The sequence below is a fragment of the Gallinula chloropus genome (genome assembly GCF_964237585.1).
Source record: "Gallinula chloropus genome assembly, chromosome: 4".
Taxonomy (NCBI): Eukaryota; Metazoa; Chordata; class Aves; order Gruiformes; family Rallidae; genus Gallinula; species Gallinula chloropus.
In genome coordinates this window covers 5,224,899-5,249,947 of record NC_140088.1, presented here as the reverse complement: position 1 = coordinate 5,249,947, position 25,049 = coordinate 5,224,899, and the positions used below count along the sequence as shown (strand labels likewise).

The following is a 25,049-nucleotide window of genomic DNA, read 5'->3' as shown; positions in this document are numbered from 1 at the left end:
GCCATTCTGCCTCACGTGCAGAGTTGACGGATAAGGTAGAAAGAGGAGCTGCTGCTGCTTCAATCACTGAGCTGGCCTAGAGCTCAGGGGCTCTTCCCTCTCAAACTCACTCCTAGTTCATGTCAAACATACATGGGTGCTGCTCTGGAGCCTCCGGCCTCGCTCCTTGTCTGCGAGTGACCTGAAGCCAGGAAAGCCGCTCTCTGCATTCGGTTAGTGTGCTGTGAAGTTAGATGGATCCCAGTGGGCTCAGGAGACTAGAGGCTGGAGCGGCAGGAGTCCGTTCCCAGGAGACACCAGGAATCTGAATCCAAGTCAGGTTTTGGATCCACTTCCATCTCCTCTTTGGCTGTCTGTGTTCCTTTGGAATGAACCTCCACCTGCCAAAACACACAACAGTTACCCAGACAGCTCCAGGACTAGCTGCAAAGAAGCTGCCTTGTGCAGTTCCTACTCTCCACAGCCATTTGTGACTCTCTGTGACATCTGACTGCCCATCAGACACAAAGGGGAATCCCAGGTCCCCCAAGGACTGGGCTGTCCTCACAGGAAACTGTCTTCTTGGCTTTGTTCCTGCTGCTACTACTACAGCCTGCATCAGCAGCTCAATCAAGAGACTGGCACCATGCTGTCAAGAGACAGACTCCCCCTGTTCTGCTTTGAGACGTTTACTAAGAGCCACTTCCTTCTGCGCAGCCACCACAACCTACACAGGAGCGCAGTGAGCCCTGAGCGTGGCTGTACACCCAGGTGACGGGTCCTCACCTGCTGCATTCCTTCTGCCCCACTGCAGAACCGCTGGAGTTGGGCACTCAGGCGAATGGTTTCCTGCTGCAGCTTCTTCTGGTCGTCCAGACACTGTAAAACCAGGGCTCGGAGGTGCGTCACCTCCACCTGCAGCGCACTGCACGTGCAACCTGCACCAGGGGACGCAGCCTTCCCTTCGCTGCACGGCAAGGTTGGACTCAAGCAAGCAGGCTGCAGGCACACGGAGAGAAGTCAGGTCAGGAGCTGTGTATGCCACAAGAAACCACACACAGAAAGTGCCACCCAGCTCTCTTCCCGACTCCCCAAGCTTTCAGCTGCCAAGGTCAGTGAGTTACTAGTCATTCTATCTTCAGTACAAACCACTCCTCCTTTTTCTGGGAACGTGGCTCCTGTCCTCCTGTCACCAGAATCCATCTGGTCTACCCCCCTTTCCCTAAGCACGAGATCTGTGCCTCCTCTTGGGACAGAAAACTTCTACAGTAAGGTACTCCCACAGACTGTAATTGCTCAGTTATTTCCCATATCAATTCTTCTTCCTTCTCAGAAATGTAGAAAGCAGGAATTGTTCTATCTTCCCCTAGGCTTCTCTTTTTTTTCCCCCACTTGCCTTAACCACGTTTTTCCACAGAACTGATCTCATTATTTTCAATCTGACCAAGCCCCAGAGTGGTGTTCTACATTCCTGTGTTCTCTTCGCAGCAGCATCTTTGATTATCAACACCCCTCTTCTTCCTTATCCCGATGAATTAGGGCAATCTGACACCCTCTTCTCAGCTCTCCCCAATATTAAAACACTGCCATTTATGGTCCCCAAGAGCTTTTTAGCCATGGATAACATTACCCAGGGCTCTGTTTTGGGCTTGTTTAATCCAACTGGTTCCTCAGAGGCCACTTTGAGTCCTTGAAGTTTCTGGTAAGGGAGAGTCTCCTTCTCCGGCTCTGAAGATGCCATACTCAGAGGAAAGGGGCTGTCAGGCATGGGGATGAATTCAGCATTCTCCAGCTCCTGGATACACAAAAGCAGTAGTCAGGCCTGCCCGCCTTCCTGCAGCTGACTTCATCTCCTCAACAAATGCACCAACACCCTCTTGTGGTAAAAAAGGCAGCAAGACCTAAAAAGTTCCCCACAAGAGCATAGCTAGAGCCTTTCAAGGGCATCCCTTAAAGATGGAAGGGGCCACTGGCTTTTTCCCAGCCTGGACCCCCATTTTAAGACCTGTCTGAGACACCCCATTACCTTCCGCAGCCAGCCAGGACAGGAGCTGCTGTCAGCACTGTTGCCTCCTTTAGCTTCTGTGGTGCTGATCCAGCCCCCCAACTCACGATCCGCTTCCATGGTTCCCCGAAAGCCTCCACTGGGATTGGGGGTCTCTGCTTCCTGTTCATTATCCTCTTCCTCTCCTCCTCCAGTTGTGCAGCTCTGAGCCACTAGCAAACAGGAATGAAAACTTTGTATTTTTCCCACCTCCACCGTTCCTGTTGCCAAACCTCAGCGAGAGCAGAGAAGATGCAGGGATGTGGGCTGTACGGTGAGAGCACATGCTAGCAGCATCTCCCTCAACAGCTTATCTCCTAACGCTCTCTGCAGGCCTCCCCAACAGGGCTTGTGTACAGCAGCCTTAGCCACAGCCCTTCCACAGGTCCAAGAAATGGGACTGCATGCAGCTGCTCCATAGTCCCTCTTCCCTTATCAGCTCCCTTCAAAGAATTCCTCCCAGCTTTTCCTTGTCAAATCAAAGTTCCTCAACTACAAAGGCCTCACTGCATCCATGTTCTTCCTCTGCCGTTTCAGCTCGCTGTTTCCCACCTGTGATCCATGCCTTCCCATGCAGGGCACCAACTAGATTTCCTCCCTTTGAGCTCTTCTGTGAGGCCTTTCAAAGGCAGAAAAAACATGCTGCGGGGCCAGACCCCACCCACTCACACCCACCACTGAATGGACTCAAACCACAGCTCCCCAGGGCAGGTTATACTCACCAGTACCGATGGACAGGCCACTGCTGTTGGATCGGATTGTTTTAGAGTTCAACACCTTTTCTGCAAGGAGAGAAGCACACTTTCAGAGCACAACATGGAAAGCAAGACAACTCCTACAGCAGCACACAACAATGCCAGTGTTGCAGGCCTAAAGCTCAGAGCAGCCCACCACATTTGCCCCCAGAAACACACAGCCTATTCCCAAGCAGTATTTATGGTCCTGGCAAGCAGCACATGACCATAACTAAGATCCCAAAATTTCATCCTATGCTTAACACTTACCAACAATGATGATGGTGTGCCAGCCACGGCATGACAGGTCAGGAACGTGATGCAGTGATCCAAATATTGGCCGAGGCCACGAGGTACAAATGTCTGAGCCATGAGCTCTCTCTGTTGATGTCCTTGCCAGACGCCCATTCCCACCATTACCCCAGGCAAAAATATGGTTGTCTGTGGAAAGAGAGATTCAGCAGCTTCAATTTGCTCTCCCTGTCACCCTGTCATTGCTCCAAGGATTGGAGCCTCCCTGTTGTAACTGCCATCCCAAAGTATCTAATCCACCAGCTCTGTTTGGCCAGTGGGAGAACAAACTGGTAATGTATCTAACAGGCCACCACCAAGCTGTCACTCTGCAGCACTCTGGCACTGCACTGGGACAACTAACAGGGCCAGACAGCCCAGTCTAGGAGGACTCCTCTATTTCAGTGCAGTGCTGCAGGGGTGGTGTAGGAAATGGGGGACCTAATTAAAGTTTATAATTATCTGAAGCAGGGGATGCAGGGGGAATGGGCAGCCCCTTTTCAGTGGTCTGTGGGGATAGGACGAGGGGCAATGGCTGCAAGTTGGAGCACAGGGAGTTCCGCACCAACATGCGGAAGAACTTTTTCACAGTGAGGGTGCCAGAGCACTGGAATAGGCTGCCCAGGGAGGTGGTGGGGTCTCCATCTCTGGAGATATTCAAGACCCCTCTGGACACCTATCTGAGTGATATGTCCTAGGGAGCTGCTTTGGCAGGGGGGTTGGACCCAATGATCTCTTGAGGTCCCTTCCAACCCCTACAATTCTATGATTCTATGCTCCGTGGGAGCCAGTTAACCACCCTGCAAGTCTTGCTCAAAGGAACCCAACTTCGCAAAGACCCACTCACCGTCAGTAGCAGCTATGGTGAATTCATCTCCACATGAAACCCTGATCACCTGCTTGCCCCCCAAGGGGCCTCCCAGCAGGTTAATTCCCAGGTGCTTCTTATAGTCCCCAACGCCCAGCTGTCCGCACTTGTTGGAGCCGAACGTCAGCAGGCGGCCTCGCTCTGTGGGGAGGAACGAGGAGACAGTCACGGTGAGGGCCCAACCCTGAGAGCAGCCATGCATGCAGAGAGCTAGCAGGAACAGCCCAGCACCAGCAAGGACTCTGCTGAGAAGCCAGACAGGCTGGGAGGGGTCAGTGCCAGCCAAGACTAACGGCTTCAGCCTGGAAACACCTCCCCAGCTCCCTCTCCCATTGCTCCCCTTTTCTGATGTTGTGGGGTGGGACTCACAGCCCTCTGACAGGTGTCACTTGAGAGCAGCTTAACTTGTTCACAAGCAACTCTGCCCCCAGCCCAAAGCATGATTCCTCCCAAAACTTCTGAAAATTCTTTCTAGCTCTTTAAAAAAAGGGAAGGCTGACCAAGAAGCTGATGCTGTTTCAGCAGGCCAGGAGGCAACACTGCTGAAGAACAGGAATCCTGGGCTCCTGGTACAGACTTGAGTCTTGCTATCAAGAGCACAACTCAAGGGCCAGGCTGAAAGGGCCAGCAAAGTAATTCCAGCAACCAGTATTCACTTCTTAATGCACAGGGCTCACCATCAATGGAAGCTGTGTGTGTCTTCCCTGGAGAGATGGTACGGATCTTGTAGAAGGAGAGCTGCTTGGCCAAAGTAAGGGAAGTTGCATATGGCACCTCATAGTATGTCTGAGAAAAGACGTGGGAAAAAACCACACATTCATCAGCCAAGACCTACTCAAGCATCACAACATTAGCCTAGACAGTCCCAACACGGGTATGGTAAAGAACTACTGGAATCTATGTCACAGGCCAAGTCAACCTGGAACAGCTAACCCTCTGTTTCACTGCCTCAGATCTGACATAAACCCATAGACCAGACAGGAAACTGAGGAACAATCTGCCTCTTCCCACAACCACAGTATCCATTGTCTTGGACTGGAAGTAACAAATTGGCTTTGTCACTGTCACAGGACCTCCGTTTACCCATTATTTCCTCCAGCTGGGAGCTGGAGCCAGGGACCCAAATGCACTTACATCATGGTTGATTATCCCTGATGTGCACTGATTCAGCCCCAGCTTGTTGAACTCGTTGAGTCCACATGCCAATACTTTGCCTGTCTGGGTGAGCAGGAAAGTCCCATCGCAGCCACAGTGAACAGACACAATGTTTAAGGTCTTTGGAACATCCACCTATGTGGAAAAAAACATATCCCAAGAAAATCAAAATCCCAACACCTACTACACAGAAGCTGGTACCTGGAAAACATACAGGGTTAGAGCAGTAGTTCAGCTAGGCTGGGCACTGACAATAGCCTACACAGTTATTTTGAATGAAGGTGCAATATCATGAAGTCTACAGCACACTGAAATTCTGGTCACCATGCAGAAACTCCAGGCACTCTAGAGCTTGTGTGCAGACACCAGTGAGCCAGCACAGGAACCCGCAGCCTGGTGCAACGGCATCCCAGCTCCCTGGGGTCTACAAGCCCCAGACACCATTACCTGAGCAGGGCTGGCTCTATGGTGTGTGATACTGTGTAATCACAGATGTTTGGTCTCCAGGCACATCCTTGTTGGCTTCTAACCTCCAACAGGTCCTATTACCTCAACTACCCCATCACTGTATTTCAAGAGGGTTTTACTTTTGACTCATCTTTAATTCACTATGTCCAATTCAACAACTCCCAGCTGTCTGCACTGATCTGAGTTTCTTCTGCAGACACATGGTATGCAGTTTGGAATTTCCTACTATGATCTCTGCAACATTAAGTTAGGCATTTCCAGTCCCATCACAGAGATCGGAGCAATGAAGCTCTAAGTCATGATGCTGGCTGGTTTGGGAGTGGGCAGAGGGGCATACATGACCTCTAGGCAGAAATGAAGCCAAATGAAGGGAGGAAGTAAACTCTATGATACCTCAAAACCCACACCTGAGCCTCAGGCAGTTAGCATTTCCAAACAGCAACTAAACTGAATTTATGCCTGTGCAGATTTGAGAAGTAGTCACAGCCCTACCTTCTGAGGGGTGTAGTGATCTTCTTCTGAATCCAAGCCCAAGCGCCCTGCATCAGTGAAAACACTGCAGTTAGAAACGGCCCCATAAGGTGCTCATCCCTAAGAAATGGCACCATCTCTCCACAGCCCCAAAGGAATCTCCCTACAGGACTAGAAACCTGCTCCCCCATGTGCATCATGGCCTGACAGTCCTCAAGGGACCGACACCCCGCTCACAGAGCAGCTGCCCTACAAGGAAGCCAGGTGGTACCTTAGCAGCTCCCAGAGTAAAGTCCCAAGGGCTCAGTCCCCAGTTACCCACCGAAGCCCCAAAGAAACAAGGTCTTTGCCCCTCAGGACTACCAGACAGCCCTCACTCAGGCCCTGCATTACACACCTGCACAAGCTGGGGTTTTTTGGAGCAGGCATGTCCCAGTGCCTTTAGGTTCCAGGGCCACTCTACCTACCGTACTCTCCACAGCCCCAGGTGTAGACTTCTCTGTTCCTGGTCAGCACTGCCACATGGTTATCTCCACACGAGACCTGCTCCACAGGGTTGGTAAGAAAGAAATCCAGCTGCAGGGGCTCAAGCACTTCAGAGCCATAAGCCTTGTCAACACCAATGCATCCATAGTAGTCTGAGCCAAAGGCATACACCTGGCCCTCATCTGAAGGACACAAGGGAAGCTCAGTCAGCACAGAGAGCCTGTCTCAGGCTGCATATTAACCTCTCAGGACAGAGCCAGAGCAACATGTTTTCTGTAACCATCTGACCTTCCTCTGAACTAAAGAGGCATAAGGAGACTATGGAGTCCTTCCTCGTGCATTTTAAGGCACATGACCTTACACCACAACCTATAGCTACTTCAGGCCACAAGTGCCAAAAAAATCTTGAATTGAACCTGCCACTTTCTCCAACAGAAACCTACAAACTGATCCAGTGGCTCCCTAAGTCACTTCTCCAGCACGCTGAGCATCTGAGCTCATCTCTGCCAAACCTCTGCTTTTCCAGCACTGGCAAAATAAGCTGGGAACTACCTTGTTGGGAATTGTTTTCACAGGTAAAGTGAGATTCAAATTCTTCTATAACAGACACCACCACAGTTAACAGATCTTTAAAAGTACAAGCAGAGTTACAAACACAGACAGCTACCAGGCCTCAAGCTTTCTGATTTAAATAGCAAATACAAGATACACATTTTTTTTTTATCATTGGGTGATACTTTTCCCAGTCTAAAAAGAGTTTTAAACACATTTGCATTCTTGACTTCAGGCTCCTCTGTCTTTAATATGGGCACGTATAGAGGCAACACATACAATGGAAAGAGGGGCAACTGCACAGCCACAGGGAGCTGTGCCCAGCACCCAGCTTCATCACCAAAAAGCCACACATCCTTAGCAAAACATTCAGCTCTCTTGGGAGTCAATGTTTTCCTCTGTACAATAAAGTTCATCTATCTCCACTACTGCACCTGCTACCCTCAAAACTGAGGGGTGGGCAGCATACAGGGCTTTCTCCTTTGTGCACAAAGCTGCTCTGCTAATCCTACTGTGAAGGCAAACATCTCCACAGCACAGCAAAGTGAGGGGACAGTGGTCCCCCCTTCCAACCCTCACCTGTGATACACACTGTGAAATCATCTCCACAGGACACCTGACGAATGGCTTTTCCCTGAAGCTTCTCAACGTGCTTTGGCTGCCTGTAGGAGGCTCTGTCTCCATGTCCCAGCTGCCCGTGCAACTTGGTGCCCCCCTGCATATTCTGCAAGACAGAAACACCTGGGTAAGGTTAGGTTTCCACAGCTCCAGAGACAGTGCCAGTAGTTACAGAACCTCAAATGAAAAACAGAAGACAGACAAGGGCAAGACAAAGTGTGTTAGTTACCCTAGGAAAGAGACTGCTGTCTATATGGCATGGCAGCATCCTAACTGGCAGCACAGGCTTTCAGGCAGTTAGGCACTCACAAAGAGTGATCTGGTCACAGGTCGCTGCCCATGGGGAAACCTGACTCCTTTTCAATCTGCCAGGCTACAGAACCTGCTCCCTGCAGGTTCATTCATCCTCCAGCTTTCTGACCTACTTCCCTAAATCCTAACGGCTGCAAAGGAACCTGTAGCACGAAACAAATGTCACTGAAGTGGCCAGACCTAACGATTCCACAGGAAAGACAAACCAACTCTAGAGTAGTGCTGATGCTAAAGCTAAAATACTAATAGCCAGCTGAAAGTTTCCAGTGACCATTCTTGTGGGAACATCCAGCAAATGACTTCAAGTTGCTCTCCTCCCATGTGGGTCTCCCTCTTCTCTTGCACACCCACTGGTACTTTGCAATCTGTCTTAACAGATTCTGCATCAATAGAAAAGCCTGTGGAAGCCTAGAGATGCAGAATGCCTCCACATCACTGACCATATCCAAGCCCAAGAAGACTGAATTCAACTGTTGAAAAAGCACTATATGCCAGTATTTTTTTATTCACTTCAAACTACTACAGAATTTCCATTTATCAAGAAAAGCAAGCTTGTTTAGTATGAGATATCTCTGGTTTCACCCACAAGCTGCCTCACAGGTGACACCTGTATTACAGGGAGATCACTCATCCCTGGTATTCTGATCCTGGAAAACTTTCTCAAAAATATACAAGCCAGTAGAGTATCAGTGTGTTTTCAGTAGTCAGGAAGGGAAGCAAGACTCAGTGCCTCAGCCTGTAAGTCTCCACCACCTGCAATCCTCAAGTGCACAGCAAGTCTTCAGTACACTGTCTGTCATGACAGAGGACTTCTCCCAAAAAGACCTGCCCTGGGAGGCTTGGGTCAGCCCCAAAGCAGATGGCCTTGCAGTGTCCACTGCTATCAGATTTCTCCTTTCCCAAGCTGTTTGCCCATCTGATTCTACCACACTCAGGAACGGTCAGCAGTGGATCCGGACGCTCCTCTCCCACCCTTACCCGCTTCCTGTGGTTTCTCTCACTTACCACCCAGGTGTAGAGCTCCTTCTCCACTGTCACCACAGCAAAGTGAGTGTTACCAGCACACACCTGGCGTGCACTGCAGCCACTTTTGATGGCATCCAGCTTCTGGGGGGTGGACTTCCCACCCCCCCAAACATACACCTCACTAGTGCGTGAAGTCACCACTGCAATGGGAGCCTCATTCACGGTACTTGACCTGCACAAGACCCCCCCCACAAAACACATGTACTTTTAATAATGAGTTTGAGTTCACTGTCACCACTCATTTCCCTACTGCTATCTGCTTTCCCTTTGCAACCACTCATGGTTTTTAGTTTCACAAACTGCACTCTCTGTTGAGCAGCTGCGAGGCCTCAACTGCTACAGAGAGACTCTGGATTAAACCTGTCTCAGAACAGCTGAGAAGTAGCCTCCAGGAAGCATTTTAAGAAGCCTACAACCCAATTTTGTGTCATTTAAGAAGACTGGGCTTTCACTGAATGGCCATGGAGCTGCTCTGATTTGTGAAAAATGAATAAAAGAAAAAATACATAAGCCTCCAAAAGCCTTTTACTTCCCTCTCTTTTCTTCATTTAAATTACAGGCTTTCATCTGAGAGCAAAACCATAACCATTCGATGCAGGTAAGAAGCAATTCACAAGCAGTTTGCAAAATGGAAGTTGTGATCAAAGCAAACTGTTTGTGAGTAACCCATGAACCAGGACAACTTTACATTAAGTGCTCAGAAATTACTTCCAAGTGTATGAAGGAAAAAAAAGTCAAATTCTGTCTGACAAATCAACAGAAAAGCAGCTATATGTGTCATGGAAGCTATCTGCTTGTGGAGCAACCCTGCTTATAGGCCTGCTGGGGACTGTAGGGAACCTCTGCATATATCCAGTTTTATGAAAAGTATCTATATTCCTTTAAAATTCAGCATTTGGACAGTCTTATTCTGCCTGCTCAAAGAAATCTGCACAAAAGAAATGATCTACATTATGTCCTCAGATATGTAGGCTATAAGGACTATAGCCTCAGTAGGACAGATTGGAGCTGTACAGGACCTGCTGAAGTAAGGCTCCAGCCATACTATAAGCAGGACATAAAAGGCACAGTAAAAGGTGGGACAATATCCCTGTAACAATGATGTCAGATTCCCAGCACTAGGGATCTTTGAAGCTACACTGTTCCATCAAGGTTGTCACAGAGTAACACTCTCAGCAAGGTTCCTCTCTGGGGAGCTGTTCTCTCTACATCTCCTTTCAAACCCATGGCCACATAATTACCTTGGTCTCTTATTTGGCCCATTAAGCAGTGTGACTTTCTCTTCCATCTCCCTGCCAAAGGAGAAAAAAAGCATTTTAGGAAACAGTTGCATCGCCCACAGCAATTTACTGACAAGCAGCACACACAGACTGCTTTCCTTTCCAATAAAAGTGTTGCTCCCTCTTGGAGGAAATGTAGCAGCTGTTTACCAGCTCACAGCCAATGCACAGGAAGTAGGGCAGGAGTAATGTACCATATAGCTAACAAACTTGCAGGACAGCTGAGGACAGCAAGCTACGTATCTACCAGAATGCAGCCAACCAATCCCCATACTGCACAAGAATAACTTTAACTGGCTAAATGTGCTCAGGATTTGGGTTTCCACCACTGCATACAAGAAGATAAAACTCAAACTCTGCCAACCACAGAGTAAAAGACCTTGCTATAAAGGACTAAGCCTGCTGTGCCCAAAGCAACCAACGCAGGATCCAACCAGCTCAGAATTACAGTGTACTTTTCAGACAAAGACAGTGTGTGCAAGTTGGAGGTCAAATTAAGCTAAACCAGACCACTTTCAATGCAAGTCTTCCTCAAAGAGGGAGGCAACAAAGGGGAAATGAGGGTCTCTGTACTGCATGATGTGTATGTTTTGAAAGGCTTTTTCCAGTGACTGCAGGAGGGTCTCGGTCACCCTTCCTTCACAGATATTTGAAGGGTGGGACCAACATTCCTCAAAGGACCCTCAGACAGGGATGCCTCTGTGTTCTCAGTGCACAGCTTCCAAGACAGAGGAAGAGACCTTTCTCCCCATACTTGTGCAGCAACACAACATATGGAATGATAAGAAGACAAGACAGCAAGAATGCACTTTCCTAAAAGAGGATGAAGTGTACCTCAACAACTGCCTCAGTCATTAACTTAATGACTTTGCTACAAAAGCATAAATGTTACTAGTTTGTACAAACCCTCCTGCTCTCCCTGACACCCGTTCTCCCTGACACCTGTCTGGGTTTCAAGCAAGACCACCAGATTACCTCCTGCGTTTGCTGAGAAGGGGGTGCTCAAGCAATTCATCTGCAGTGGGTCTCTTCTCTGGATCCTGAAAGAAGCAAGCAGCATGTCATTCTCTGGGGAATGCTTATCTTCTACAATGAAACTGTAGGGCCAGAAGACCTTGTTCAAGCTTGCATGGACATCCTTCCCTGACTCCCTTCAGAAGGGAAAGGAATTCATTCAAATATTTGGAATGAATAGGGATAAATGCCAGGGATGTGGAGGAGGGACTTCTACACTCTGAAAGTATCAATATTACGTTTGCTTTCAGGAAATTAATTCTGTCATCTCATTAAATAATTCTCCCCAGAGTAAACCCTGCACTCCTGCAGAGCATGCAGGACTGAATGGCATCTTGAGACAATCCTTTCAGAGCACTGGAGGCAACCCAGGCTCAGCGATGCCTCAGGCCTCACAAGAAGTACCCTGCATCAAGCCCTCATGCTGAAACAGGCATATCATTCCCCTTCATCCCCCCAAATGTCATGGCTCAGGCAGCTGGGAAGAGGTGTGTGAAAATCAGAAAAGCATTTCACCAACCTGATGGAGGCAGGAATTCACCATCTGGATTAGCTCCCGGGAGTAAACAGTGGAGTCAACTTCCATGGCACGATTTCCCTGTACAATCTTCACACAAAGGTTCAGGGGGTTCTAGGCAGAAACCAGCAACCAGCTGTAAGGGAACTGAACTGGACAATGTGTCCAGTGGGGAGAGGTGCTACAGGCCACCGTTATTTTCTTCCTCCTCCTCCAATAAGGACACATCCTTCTTCTCTGACTAGTAGGTTCTCCAGAAACCTAGTAGTGATTCCTGCAGAAACGGTGCCTCTGATAGCTAGGACTTGGTGATAACATCCAGCTTTCCACCCAATTCCCCAACAGCAGAGGGAGGATAGGTTTCTCTCTGCATGGAATCTCCTACCAGCATATTGCCACTGAAACACCATACAGCAGCAAAGTCACTGGGGACTTGGTTGCTGCCACAAGAGGAAGTCAGGAAAGGGTGGTCTTTTCACACATCGGCTCTTCAAGGGTTACCAAATCTGGCCCCGTGGCAGCTAACAGCTCTTCCCATCTCCTGGCACAAGCTGGCAAATCCCATGTGCCAGCCAGCAATCCTCCCTTTCACCCTCTCCAAGCCAGCTTGACCACACTTCTCTTACACTGAAACTCTGAGAAATGGTAAGAGGATTAAATCCTGTGAAATCTGAAGGGTGGAAGTTTTCACTACAGAATGCTGCACAGAAAATACACTGCTAGTACCACTGGAAAACAAAACCCCAAATACACTACACAGTGACATACTTTCCCTTGTAGAGAAAAGGATGCTTCCTCTGCAGCCACAATACAAATCAGCACAGCTTTACTCTGCATCTGGTAAAGGCAGGACTGCAGAGAAGGGTGGCTTTGGCAGCAGCCAGAGGGGCACCTGCAGTGCAGGGTAAGGGAAATCACACAGGCATTTTCTCTGGCTACAGCTGGCACTGCCAGGCCACTGTTTTCTTAATCAGCACATTTCAACAACCGTGAAAGAAAACACAAGAAAGCTGTAAGCCAAGTGGGAATCTCAGGGTGATAAAAAAATAAGGGTACTCAGCCTATCCTGGTTTGCAGACTTACAGTAGCATCAAAGGTCCTCTTCAGAGTAAGCAGCTCAAAGATGACACAGCCCACAGCCCAGATATCTGATTTGAAGTTGTATTTCACACCCTGGCAGAGTTCTGGTGACATGTAATAGGGAGTTCCCACAAGCTAGGAAAAATAACATTTAAAAATCAGAAATGATCCAGCAGCCTTCAGTTCAGGAGCTCTGCATCCATCATGTTCACACAAGCCCACGAGCATCCGTGCTAGATGCAGCTCTGACATCTAGTTCTGGCATCTAGAGACACAGGTGACACTGCCCACCAGTGTACTGCAGCATTGGGAACAACAGATACATCTCTTCTCATCCACAGGCCTGTGCTGCTTTTCTTAGAAGATCCAAGACACCTCTCTGCTCAGATCCTGATGTGGTACCTACTCTCAATAAAGTAGTAGTTGAGAATGCAGCAAGGACTCGCCCCTCTCTTAAATATACTCAAAAATATACTCAAAAACCCAAATCCCTGGATTTACATACAGAAGCCCTCCAAGCAACAACAGAAACAGCAGCATAGCTCAAAGTCACAAGGAGACACAGAACAAAAAGGTGTCAGAATGAAACTTCCAGATGAATGGAGCTCATTCCCTAGGAAGGAACTAGACAGCAAAATAAAATTAAAAAATTAGAAGGGGAAATCTTTGTAACTGTCATCTTTTCAACTTTCTCAGCACAGCTCCAAGGAGTACAAAGCTTGCCTTTCATTAGGCTCTGCTAGCACACCAGATACCTAATGGGCACATTCAGAGTGTGCCATCTCCCTTCCATTTCCCATTGCAGAGCATGACAACTAGAGAGCTACATGAGTCCTAGCCAAGGGAAGGTTTAGAAGCCCACCTAGTTGGAGTATCATATGGAGAATTAGGACACTGCACCTAAACCAAGACACAGGAAGTATTTCCTGCATCAACCTTGGCAAATGGGAGAATGATAAATTAAGAAATCAGCATTTCATAAGCAAGGCATAAACATTTTACAAAATTGTAATTGGACTGTTCCAAGTACTGGCAGTAATGTGTTCTGCACTCATTTCCCCAAAAAAATTACTTCCAGGCTGGTGTGGGTCATTAGCTCACCCACTGAACAACGAGCCCAGAGCACAGCCAGCATGCACAGAACAAAATATGGTTGAAGGTATGTGGTTCCACATCTTTCAGAAGTTAAAAAGGGAAAGAAAAGCTCACAGGTGTAGATGAACAAACACACACACCACAGACAAAAACAAACCTGGAAATTCACAGCACAGCCTGCACTTTCTCCAGAAAAAGGAGACCAAACAGAAGTGGTTTTGCTGCAGCCCAGCTTGGGGAGGGCTTTCTGCAGCAGCCTTCAGCTCCCACTTGCTGTGCAACTGCACAATTGCACTCATGTTGTGGAAGGAGGTTGGCAAGTATGTAACACCCCATCCTCACAGAACACCAATGCCTTGTACTAACTCTAACCACACGGCCTGGAAAGGGGAAGCACAAGCTGGCTTGTGTCCCAAACTACAACAAAGGCCTCCAGCAGATAGGAGCTCCAGACAACATCTCCCCTTTCCAAGCCTAGTGCTCACCACAAAAATTAATGGAGCTGGGAAATCCAGGCTGAGCCTTTCAGGTGCCTGCAGTACAGTTTAGCCTGTGTCGTAACTCTGGCTGCGAAACTGCTTTCTGGAAGGGTCTGGAACAAAACCAAGCTTGACAGCCTCCTGGCAGAATGAATCTCCTACAAAGCTGTGCCCCTCTCCAAGAGCATCAGGATTAAACCACACACCTGGTTACCATAAGAAGCACAAGTACTACTGCTTGCAATGTAGTTTAGAGCCCGAGTATTAAAGCTGCTGCTTTGCAGAGACACAGACCTCCAAAAGGTAACTGGGGAGCAAGGGTAACTGCAGGCTGCAACACACCAGCAAACAGTGAGGTAACACTCACTGGGGAGAGGGGCACCAAAAACAAGCAGCACAGTGAATGGTATCATTCCTGTGCTGCTGCAAGGCATGCAGAGATGAAAGAAAAACACACCCCAGTTTGCACACAGAGGCAGCAGATACTCACAGTCTCAGCCATAGAGTACTCAGAGTTCAGCTTCTTTGCCAACCCATAGTCTCCCAATTTAATCAGGTTTGCCTTGGTTAGAAAGATATTTAATGTCTTTATATCTCTGAAAGGAGAAAAAGAAATGCAGAGATTCAAATATATTTCCAGATTTCAAAGTTCTCCACACACTGCTATACCTCCCTGCAAAAAACAAGGTACTTGCTGCTCTGCCAGCACTCTCTCACACACAGAGCTCTCCAAAGGCTGTGCTGGGGCAGTAACTGCAGTTATCCATGTTTTATCACATCCACACACAAACACAACGCAGACTAAAACACTCAGGGTGGAGTGATGTAAAGGCCATAGATCACAGACAGGACTTTCCCTCTCTCCATCTCTTCTGAAGGTCACTGAACAGGTCCTGTTTTCCCTGGTCTTCTAAATAGACCCAAGCCAGGAATCACTGAGCTTACTAAAAATGTGTCTCCATGAATATGAATGTATGCTAATATAAACACACAGAGAGGGTGTGAAACAGATGTCACTCTTGAACTGAAGCATAGCACCCCTCTACCTTACACCTCAAGAACAACTCTTTATAACGTGACTACTACACCCAGAAAACCAAAAGGCTGATGGCCACACTGGAAACACTTTCTCCCAGACAGAATATTTCATATGCAGTGTCACAAATAAGAGCCTGTAAATGCAGAGAGGAAGCCCCCACAGTATGATATGCTTCACTTGGCCAACACTTCTTCACATCCTCTTTTCCATCAACAACTCCCCAGTGCAGATCAGGACAACCTGAAGTAAAGCAGGACTTTGCGATGCCCCAAGTGATGAAGGCAAAGCTCTGAGCCACTATGACAACTTCTGCAGCAGATGGAAATCACTGCAAACATTGAAATAACTGTTCATTTGGTTATTGTGGAAGGATTTGGGGCCACACACGGGGCCACTAGACTGTGAAGCCTGCTGTGAAGAGGAGCAACAGAGGTGGGAAGCAGGAAATCACTGCAAAGCAAGACAGACATGACCTCCGCTTTAGGTCAAAAATTTAGGCACTACTTTGCTGAGTGTAGGGTACTAAGCCTTCCTTAGAAAGGCCTGTCAATCACCAAAGGTTTACAATAGCAGCAATTAGGATGCTATCCCACAGAAAACATCTTCACACAGCTATGCTCATTAAAGATGTTGTGCAGCACACAACCCAACCATTCTGGAAACAGCTGTCTACCTGTGCAGCACTCCCCAGAACATCACGGCCTCCCTGAAGCACACATAAGCCATGAAATTTACCCCTCCCAAACAGAAAAAGGGCATTAGTTACTCATTAAAACCTCAGAGTCAATGTCAAAATTACCACTACCAGCTAACAAGCTACATTACTTCCTCAAGTAACAAGAGGGTGAAGAAATGATACCACAGGAGTGCACCAATGCAAAGTCTTCACCACTGTGAGCCTCTAGGACTTACAGCAGGAGGTACATGTTGGTTTGAAGCTATTAATTGTGGAGTGGGTAGGAAGTACCTTTGGCCTGTGGTAACTGTTCTTCCTACCCATGTTAGCAAACATCATTTATGTGCTACAGCAATCATGGACCAATTAACTTCCTCCCTACACGGATTAACTCTTTGTTCCCACAGCTGTGACATTAAAGGCAGATATTCCATCTCCATATTCAAAATCTCCTGCATGTTCATCACAAGATGGTTTCTAGCCCATCACACATTCTTCACAGTGGTGATACTTAACATCCAGGCAGCCCAGCTACACTCTGGATAGAAAGCCTGTGCTTGCTTTCAACACAGAGCAAAGGCTACTCAGAGGAGCTCTGCATTCACATCCATGATCCAGGCTGGTTACCCCAGCTTTGACACACGCCACGCTTACCTGTGAAGAATTCCTGCTCGATGAATGCAGCTCACAGCTGATGCAATTTGAAAGAGATACCAAACCACCATCTGCAAAGGAAGGAATAAAAGCCTTAGGTGAGGGCTCAAAAACCCCCTCCCAAAACCCTGCCTGTCCCTGTTAGACAGAGGCACAGAAAAAGGGCTGGACCATACCATTTACACGCTCTTTCAGGAGCATGAAAATTTACAATTGCCTGTTTTGGAAACCTCTGAAAAGATATTCCAAAAGGTAGATTGCTCTAGTGCTGTTCATAGCCTCTGGTGTCTGTCCTGACAAGCATCACAGCATTCAGTAAGTGAAGGCTTAGGAATGACAGCTAATGACAACCTGGGAAAGGTGTGCAGTTGGGCTCTCTAGAACACGAACAGTGACCACTTAATATTCACCATGAGTTGGAAAGCCATAGTAGTAATTATGTAAGATAAATAAGTGTAAACATTAAGTACCCCAGCATGAGGTAGAAGCAGACAGCAGAAGTAAGTTTAAAAATAAAGGAAAATAAAAGAAAAAGGAACAAAAAAAAATAAGTTACAGTGAGACAGATTCAAGGTAGTTACTCAGACAAGAACCTACAAAATGGTTAAGAAGAGATAGAAATTGAGTACCAACCAGGAAGGAATACAGAAAAAGGTTTTAAAGTTAAATGTTAGCCTGCATGATAAGGTGATCAAAGTCACCTGAGTGCTCTCTTTCATTATGCCTCCCTTAGCAAAGGGAAATAAAAGAATTTCCAACTCCCCATGAATGCTTGCAATATTCAAGAGGAGAGGAAGGACATCAGACCTCAGACATACACAGAAATTCTCCACCAGCACTACAGAAAAATGTTGTATAAATACTCAGATAACTAGACAGATCCTCAGGACATTAGTGCACCCCCTCTGGTCCCTCACACCACTCCAAATTACCTCTTCTTCAAATAACTTGTCTTTCTGTCGCAGAATCTTGTCGTAGAGGTTCCCTCCTGTATTTAGAAATCAGTGAGAAAGACAGAGAGGTTTGTCTTTGGCAGCAGCAAGATAAACTAGCTGTCCCTACTTTTTTTACCTGTAAGTGCTTCTGGGGCAATGTAAACATTTATAACCAGTACACCACAGCACGTGAGATTGTCCTGCTTGACATTTTATATAAATAAATGCTACATTTTAAAAAAAAGAGAAGGAAAGCAATCATAACTACAGAGTAGTGCCTGAAAGCACAAGTTACTGTCGTTCCCTGCTTCCTGCCCAGCTCTGACATGCCTCTCCCCTTCTTCTGCTTTGTCAAACACAGGGATGCAGCATTCACAAAGTGCTGACAACATGAACAGCACCTGCAGGAGCCTGAATCCAGCAGACTTTTCAGGGCACCTCACAATTTCAAGACATTAGACTGAATGAGAATCAAGGAGAACTAACAGAAACGATGCCGAGGGCTGCGGGCAGTAACACTCCCTGCCAACTTAGCATCCTACCAGTAAATCCCAAATCTTTTATCACATCCTGTTGCTATTCCATTTCCAAATTATCACATACTATGTCTGAACAGTAACAGAATGCCAGCCACTTTCCTATTCCCACAGGTACAGGGCAAGGCAGCTTTCTGCTGTATGTCTTCTATGGGCTTGTTAAGTTGTAGGCGTCCAAAGCAGGTCATGATAGCTCCTCTGCCTCCCTGAGGGACTTATTTCAGATTTCCACGTTAGGAAGACTTTTCTGGTAATCTAATTAAGATTCCCTTCACTTAATTTCTTCTCATTCAGCCTTGCTATAACCCCCCATCACTCCTTTTTTCTGCCTTACGTTCACATTTGCAAAATATCTTCAAACCATTCTTCACGTTGACCATTTAACCAAAGTATTCACTTCTGCCTCTTCATATGAGCCTTCTACCTGGCTGCCCAGCTTTTTGTAAATTCTGTTCCATATCTCTGACTTTCTGCCATCTTTTTTGCAGCTTTTCTGAACCAAAGGGCAGTGTGAGAGGTACCACATCGCTCCACTTGTGTGCAAGGAGACAAAATTAGCTCGTCTCAGATAATCAATACCTCAGTGTGGACATACTGAAAAGAATATATAGTCGTGTCTTGGTTGCTGTCCCAAAGTAAAACAGTTTAGAAACAATAACAAACATGTGCAGACATCAGTACTATGCAGCTTCTCTCTATGCCCTCCAGTTAATGTGTAAAGGCCCCAAGCATGCAGTCTTCTCACGGCAGGTAACTAACTCTCTCAAAGTACTCCTAAAATAAATGGTGCATCAATGAGCTTACACTCCCCTGGTCTTGCACTGGGCTCCACCTGCATAAGAACAAAGAGAGAGAAGCAAAACCAGCTTTGGCCAACCTGTCAACCAGGTTGTTCAAACACCCTTCAGAAATACAACCACCTGTCCCAGTGAAAGCAACGTGTCCAAGATGATAATGCACGATGACAGCCTCTTCCACCAAAACACCCCACTCCAGCTGATGAAGCAAAGCTCATAGTAACCTCCAAGCACACACAGGATATGTATGTAGCCAGGGGAGCTGCCCCACTCACTCAAACAGGAACCATACTGCAGTTCTGGCTAGGTATCCTGTTCCAGCAGTATTAGCTGCATGCAACCTCCTCTTCCAGCTGCCTAAAAGCAGCTGCAACGCAGATTCTCGTACTAAATCCTTCTAACCCTCCATCCTAGCTGGGACTGTTTCTGCTCCAAACACCAAACAATACCACCTGATCTACTCTTGGATGGAATTTTTAAGTTTTCTCCACTACCAGAAGGATCAGATTTCTGTTTTTTAAATAGCACGTGTTAGAAGCTGATAGCACAAGGCAGGAAAAAGTCCTGACTGCAGTGCACCAACAGATTTTTAAGCTTTGATTTATAATGGCCAAATGGAGGGGCCTATTTAAGTGATGCTACCAAAAGCCAGCCCCACTCTGTACTGGCAGAGAGGCCTGAGTATTCTCACAGTCTTTTCCCACTGTCCTTCTAAAAGGGCACAGCAAGGCACATTAGAAGTGTACACTACCAACAACCTGCTTCTTGCACTGCACCACCTGCTCAGGAGACAAGAAATCATCTACTGCCTGAGCAGCCTGCAGTAGCTACCGGGCTTCTTTCTTTGCCACCTGAGACCCAAATTGACCAGAAGAGCTCCCAACCTCTTCTTCAGAGCTATGCAGCAGAATTCACCTCTACTCCTCTGCTCCCCAGAGGACACCCCAGGGATACACCGTGCAGGTTCTGCAGGAGGGGTGACTCAGCAAGGTGGCAGCCACCTGTGTGTGTAAGTGGGAGTTGGGATCTCACCATTACAATACTCCAGCTCGATCAGCAGCGTGGTGTTATCCATGAAGTGATTGTAGTATGCAATGATGTTCTCATGCTGCAACAGGGCAAGGATAACAATTTCATTCAAAGCATCTCGACGCTCCTTTTCTGACAGCCGGGTCAGGTCCACCTCCTTCCACACTACAAGTGAGTCATCCTGAAACACCAAAACATCTTTTAATTAAAAACACACTAGGAGGAGGAGAACTATGGGCCTCTGGAGCAGGAAATTAACATTTCAGGAATGGTAAAAAGACTCTCCTGCCTGTTACAGATTTCAAAGTTTCTTCACAACAGTAAGTTCTGAGGTTTTCTTTTTGTCACTAGCAATAGTGATGGCCTGAGGCCATCTTTCTAGCAGGCCAGCACTTACTTTGGAACAACAACCAAAATAAAAATCCCACAAAAAGACAAAAAACAACCAGAAAAATATACTACAAAGTTTCCAGGGAGAGACACAGAATTTGTTTTGTTTCGATAAAGACTAAATTCCGGTTCAATAAATGGAAAACACACTTGTAACTATAGGATATTGTATAAAAAAAAAAAAAAAAGGTGTTCCTAAAAATAATAAAACTTAAAAAAAAGCAATCAAGGAAATGAGAACAAATTGACTTTGCCCTTGTTGGGCCCACAAAGGTTGTCAGACACGCTGTGAGCGATCTGTTCAGTGCTCACTTACAACTCTGACGCCTCAGGGTGACTTTTCCCCAAGGAAAAAAAAACCTGAAGAACTTCCCTTGGGAGCCAAGTTCAAGTGTTTTTCTTTGACAGTCCCTAAAAAGCAAGACTGTGACCAAAACGGATGGGATTAAAGGACTTGGGAGCAACGGGAGCACTGTCTTTACAGCCAGTTCCCCCTGATGACACTGAAATGCTGATCGCGAGCGAGAGTTACCTGTATGAGATGCCCCCATGTCCTCTGTGACTAGAATAAAAGATAGAAAAACGAGGAGTCTATTAGCGCCAGAAGAGTCTCTGTATCTCCCTAAGAAACTTTAGGGGGCCAAGAGACTGGTGATGCTGAAACGTGCTGCAACCCAAACCCTGCGCCCCCTGACACTGAGGGCTGAAGTCGCTGCTTCGCACCGGGGCTGCTCCCGGCGCAGCACCAGGCCTGTCAGTCACCCCACGGGGCTGCCAGTCACCCCACGGGGCTGCCAGTCACCCCACGGGGCTGCCAGTCACCCCACGGGGCTGCCAGTCACCCCACGGGGCGAACCTCACCGCGGCTCTTCAGGCGCCGGGGTCTCCCAGCACCCCGGCTACAGAAACGGCCTCACTCGCCCTGACAGCGGCCCTCGGCTCTTCCCCAAAGCAGCCCCCAGGCTCCCCTTCCTCAGGGGCCGAGGAGGAGGAGAGGGGCTCCTCTCCCGCTGCCCGGCCGGGGGTTTGGCCCGCCCCGGGGGGCAGCCTACCTCGGTGCGGCGGTAGAGGGTGGCCTCGCCGAAGGCGCCGCGGCCCAGCGTGCGGATGGGGATGTAGTGCAGCTCCTCCTGCTCGCCGGGCAGGCTGCCGCCGCCGCGGGAGCCGCCCCTGCCCGAAGACTCGCTGCCGAAGTCGGAGCTGATGGAATCGCAGTGCCGCTCGTACTCGCCCAGCGACATGGCGGCGGCGCGGCCCCGCTGCGGCCCTGCTCTCCCTCAGCGCGGCCCCGCCAGCCCGACGGGCTCCATGTTGGCTCCCCAAGACGACCCGGAACCGCTTCCTGCCGCCGCCGCCGCGACGACCTCCGCGCTCCCGCCTCCCGCCTCAGCCCCACCCGCCGCCTCAGGGCCCGGCTCGGCCCGGCCGCCTCCCCGAAAACCTGACCAAGGGTGTCAAAACCGGCGCTTTAAGCAACGCAGCGCTGGGGATTCAGCGCGGGCTGCCGGAGCCCTCCCTCCCTCCCTGTCTCCAGCCCAGCGCCTCATAAAACCCGTAGAAGGCAGGAATCGCCTCAGCGCTTGACACTTGAAGTTGCTTGGCCTCACAAGAAGGCAAGGAAGGGATCAGGCCTTTCCTTAGAAAGCTTTCAGATTAATTTTTGGTACTAAAAACACGACTGAAGTAACGGATACCAAAGAAAAGCCTTTACTGTTTCTTAAAGCTCAAGTGTTCACGTCCCTTTTTTTAGAACTGTGCTACAACTCTCATGCATCATTGAAAAATAGTCGCTTCAAGGGGTAAACATGACTGAATCCCAAGCTCAAAGAGCTGCTGGAAAGGCAAGGGCACTAGCAGCGTACACACGCAGTGTCCCTGGCTGTGCCACTCGTGATCCACAGCACTCCTTTCTAGCCAAGGTGGAATAAACCATCTGGATTAGATCTGGATCTGCAGTAATTTCTCTGGCATAAGGAAGTATTAGCAACTTTAACCCTAGGTGGTTTATTTTCTTCATAGATAACGCACGCCACCGTCGTTTCAAGAGGTCATTTTCCAAGTTCAACAGCCACAGCCAAAGATGGGAAAGCAAAGTTGAATGATGAGGAACGTTCAGCTTCAGGATAGGTGATCCTATGCTTACAGGAGATGTCAGGAGCTGAAACACAAATCCCTAAACCCAGGTATGACAAAGCCTGGTTAGCTCTTATCCCACTTCCTTGGGAAGACATTGCTCAGAACTCAAAACAATGAGGTAGGTTCCTTGCAATGTAGTGAGGGTTAAAGAGCTGTTCAGCATTATATGCATCTATTTGAAATGTAACGTATCTATCAAAGTTTATTTGCTGTGCATCGTAACTGTTTCCATACAAAGATGTCATCCTTCCAAGCAGCAAAAGCAGCACTCAGCCTCAGAAGAAAGTAGCTTGCAGGATACACATGAAAAAGCTCAGACATGTTCTAAGGATCGTTCAACTCTCTCTACTGCAAGGGGACTACCTGGCAAACTGTCATCTGGCAAATAACGGGGTTTTTTTTAAACCTAGATGGCATAATTGCACAGAAATAGGGTTAAGGAATCTGGAACAGTTGTAGAAAACCAGAGGAGCATTTAAAAAAACCCTCAGTTGTTCTGATTTGAAAAGCAGAGCATTTTTGTGCATTAGCTACAGCATCATAAAAATTCTTCCATAAAATGATCACAGCAGCAGCTACAACCAGGTTTAGCACCTCACCACGTTGCCTTTACTATGCTTTAAAAAGCAGGGCAGTAATTCTCAGCAAGATGCCCCTAAGGGAAGTAATATGACCGAAGAACATACACCCAACTTTGCACTGAACTTTTTACTCAAGCATTTAAAGAAATCACAATACCAAGAGGCGACGTGCCACCCCGCCTCTTGCAAAATCATCACTGAGCAATGACTTTGGGTAAGGGTAGGAATACTGTCATTTAAACCAAATCATGGCAAGCAACTGCCCTATTTCAAAGATCTCTTTCATGGTTTTCAGGACACAGATTATGCTACTGACACAAGGGAAGAGCAGCCCATGCTAAGGAAGAAATGACAAGGCATCTACACGGTTAATTGTAATGAAGAAGGTAACACCGTGAGAGTCCAGTTACATGTGTACAGCTAGTATCTCACTCCTAGGGGAAGATTGTGCAAAGTATATTCGGGGGAAATAAAAGACTGAGCAGCAGCTATGTGTGGGAAAACCCCAGAGGGTAAAGCTCTGCAGAAGATCAGACCAGAGCTGCAATGGGATTTAGCTGGAAAACACAAACACATCCTCCCCCTGCCTGCTGTGAGCAGGTGAAGGAACAGCATCCCCCATATAACCAAGAAAAAACAAGTGCATCTCATTACGTTTCCAACGGAACCTCCTGGTGCAGCTCACATACCACAACTGATGTAAAAGCTCAGGGGAAAGGTACCTCAGGAATATCAGCGATGAAAGGAAATTAAGTGACAGGAAACCACAGAAGTGAGGCAGCAACGTGAGCATGGTTCTGTCACTGCCTTTTTTTTGAGTAACATGCCCCCAAAGGAAGTTATTCAACGTGTACACTTTATTGCAAAGACTGAAGTGCAAGGCAGATGGGTCCTTCAGGGGGACAGCAGCTTTCTCCAAACAAACGGTCCTCATAGCAATGATCAGTGGGACAGACACCTGGAGACCACTGGCAGGCTGTGTGTCAGTGAGCTAGAAAGGCAGAAGCTAATGCACTGAGTTTAAGGTGATAAAACCACACGGGCCTCTGGCAAGAGGAGGAGTGATCAGGCATCTGTTATGGCCGTTTGCAGAAAGTTTAAGTCACTTCAGCTGCAGCTGAAACAGAGCCACCCCCGACTCCTCTGCCAGTGCATCAGACTTCCAGCAGAAAGCAGAACAGGCTTCCCACAAACACTGCTGAGCAAACAAAGGTATTTTAGCGCTGCAGCAAAAGGTGGAGCTCACCTGTTTCAGGTTTATGAAGCAGTTTTTCTAAATCCCCTGCTCCTTCCACCTGCCTCAAAGGCAGGCCTGCCAGAGCCATCACACTACCACCAGCTGTGGTTCAGGGGAAGAAACAACAGAACAAGCACGAGCCTGACAAACTTTTCAGGTGGAGAAGGGGCATCAGACGAAACTACCAACCTTGAACTGCATCCTTCCTCAGCCTCAACTTTTTATCTCCAGGGAAAGATGTATCTATTTCAGGTGCTCTCTCCTTCCCAAGAAACCACCTTGAACATATGAGAAATTAATTTCCCAAGGAAGACTTTGTTCACTAGGGGCAAGGCCATCTCAGGCACCTGAGAGACAAGCACAGCAGAGGGACATAGCTAAAGATGAGAGAGACAGAAATACATCACGTGAGCTGGCAGGAGTGAAGAGAAGCCATGCTACTTTCCCAAAGCTCTGCCCTGGGACCCCTTGAAACACGGGCAGGATTTCTCTAATGATCTCACCAACAGGTTTCCAAACTAGTTTGAGCCAGAAGTCCCCCAGTTAGTAGGTAACACAGGTGTTGTACAT

At 47.8% G+C, this 25,049-nt stretch overlaps 1 protein-coding gene across 1 annotated transcript; it reads right to left on the bottom strand.

Moving 5' to 3' along the window:
- Positions 1-31: 31 nt before the first annotated feature.
- On the bottom strand, positions 32-21,825 carry NEK9 (NIMA related kinase 9). Its single transcript, XM_084262752.1, has 22 exons — positions 21,578-21,825; positions 20,139-20,316; positions 17,771-17,826; positions 16,839-16,909; positions 14,960-15,065; positions 12,899-13,030; positions 11,819-11,929; positions 11,260-11,324; positions 10,246-10,296; positions 8,984-9,176; positions 7,628-7,772; positions 6,478-6,678; positions 6,032-6,078; positions 5,051-5,206; positions 4,594-4,702; positions 3,896-4,057; positions 3,028-3,198; positions 2,746-2,805; positions 2,006-2,196; positions 1,610-1,774; positions 766-978; positions 32-380 (listed from the first exon to the last, which is right to left on the bottom strand). The coding sequence occupies exons 1-22, from the start codon at positions 21,764-21,766 to the stop codon at positions 258-260; spliced, it is 2,895 nt and encodes a 964-aa protein (XP_084118878.1). The 5' UTR covers positions 21,767-21,825; the 3' UTR covers positions 32-257.
- Between the last annotated feature and the right edge of the window lie 3,224 nt (positions 21,826-25,049).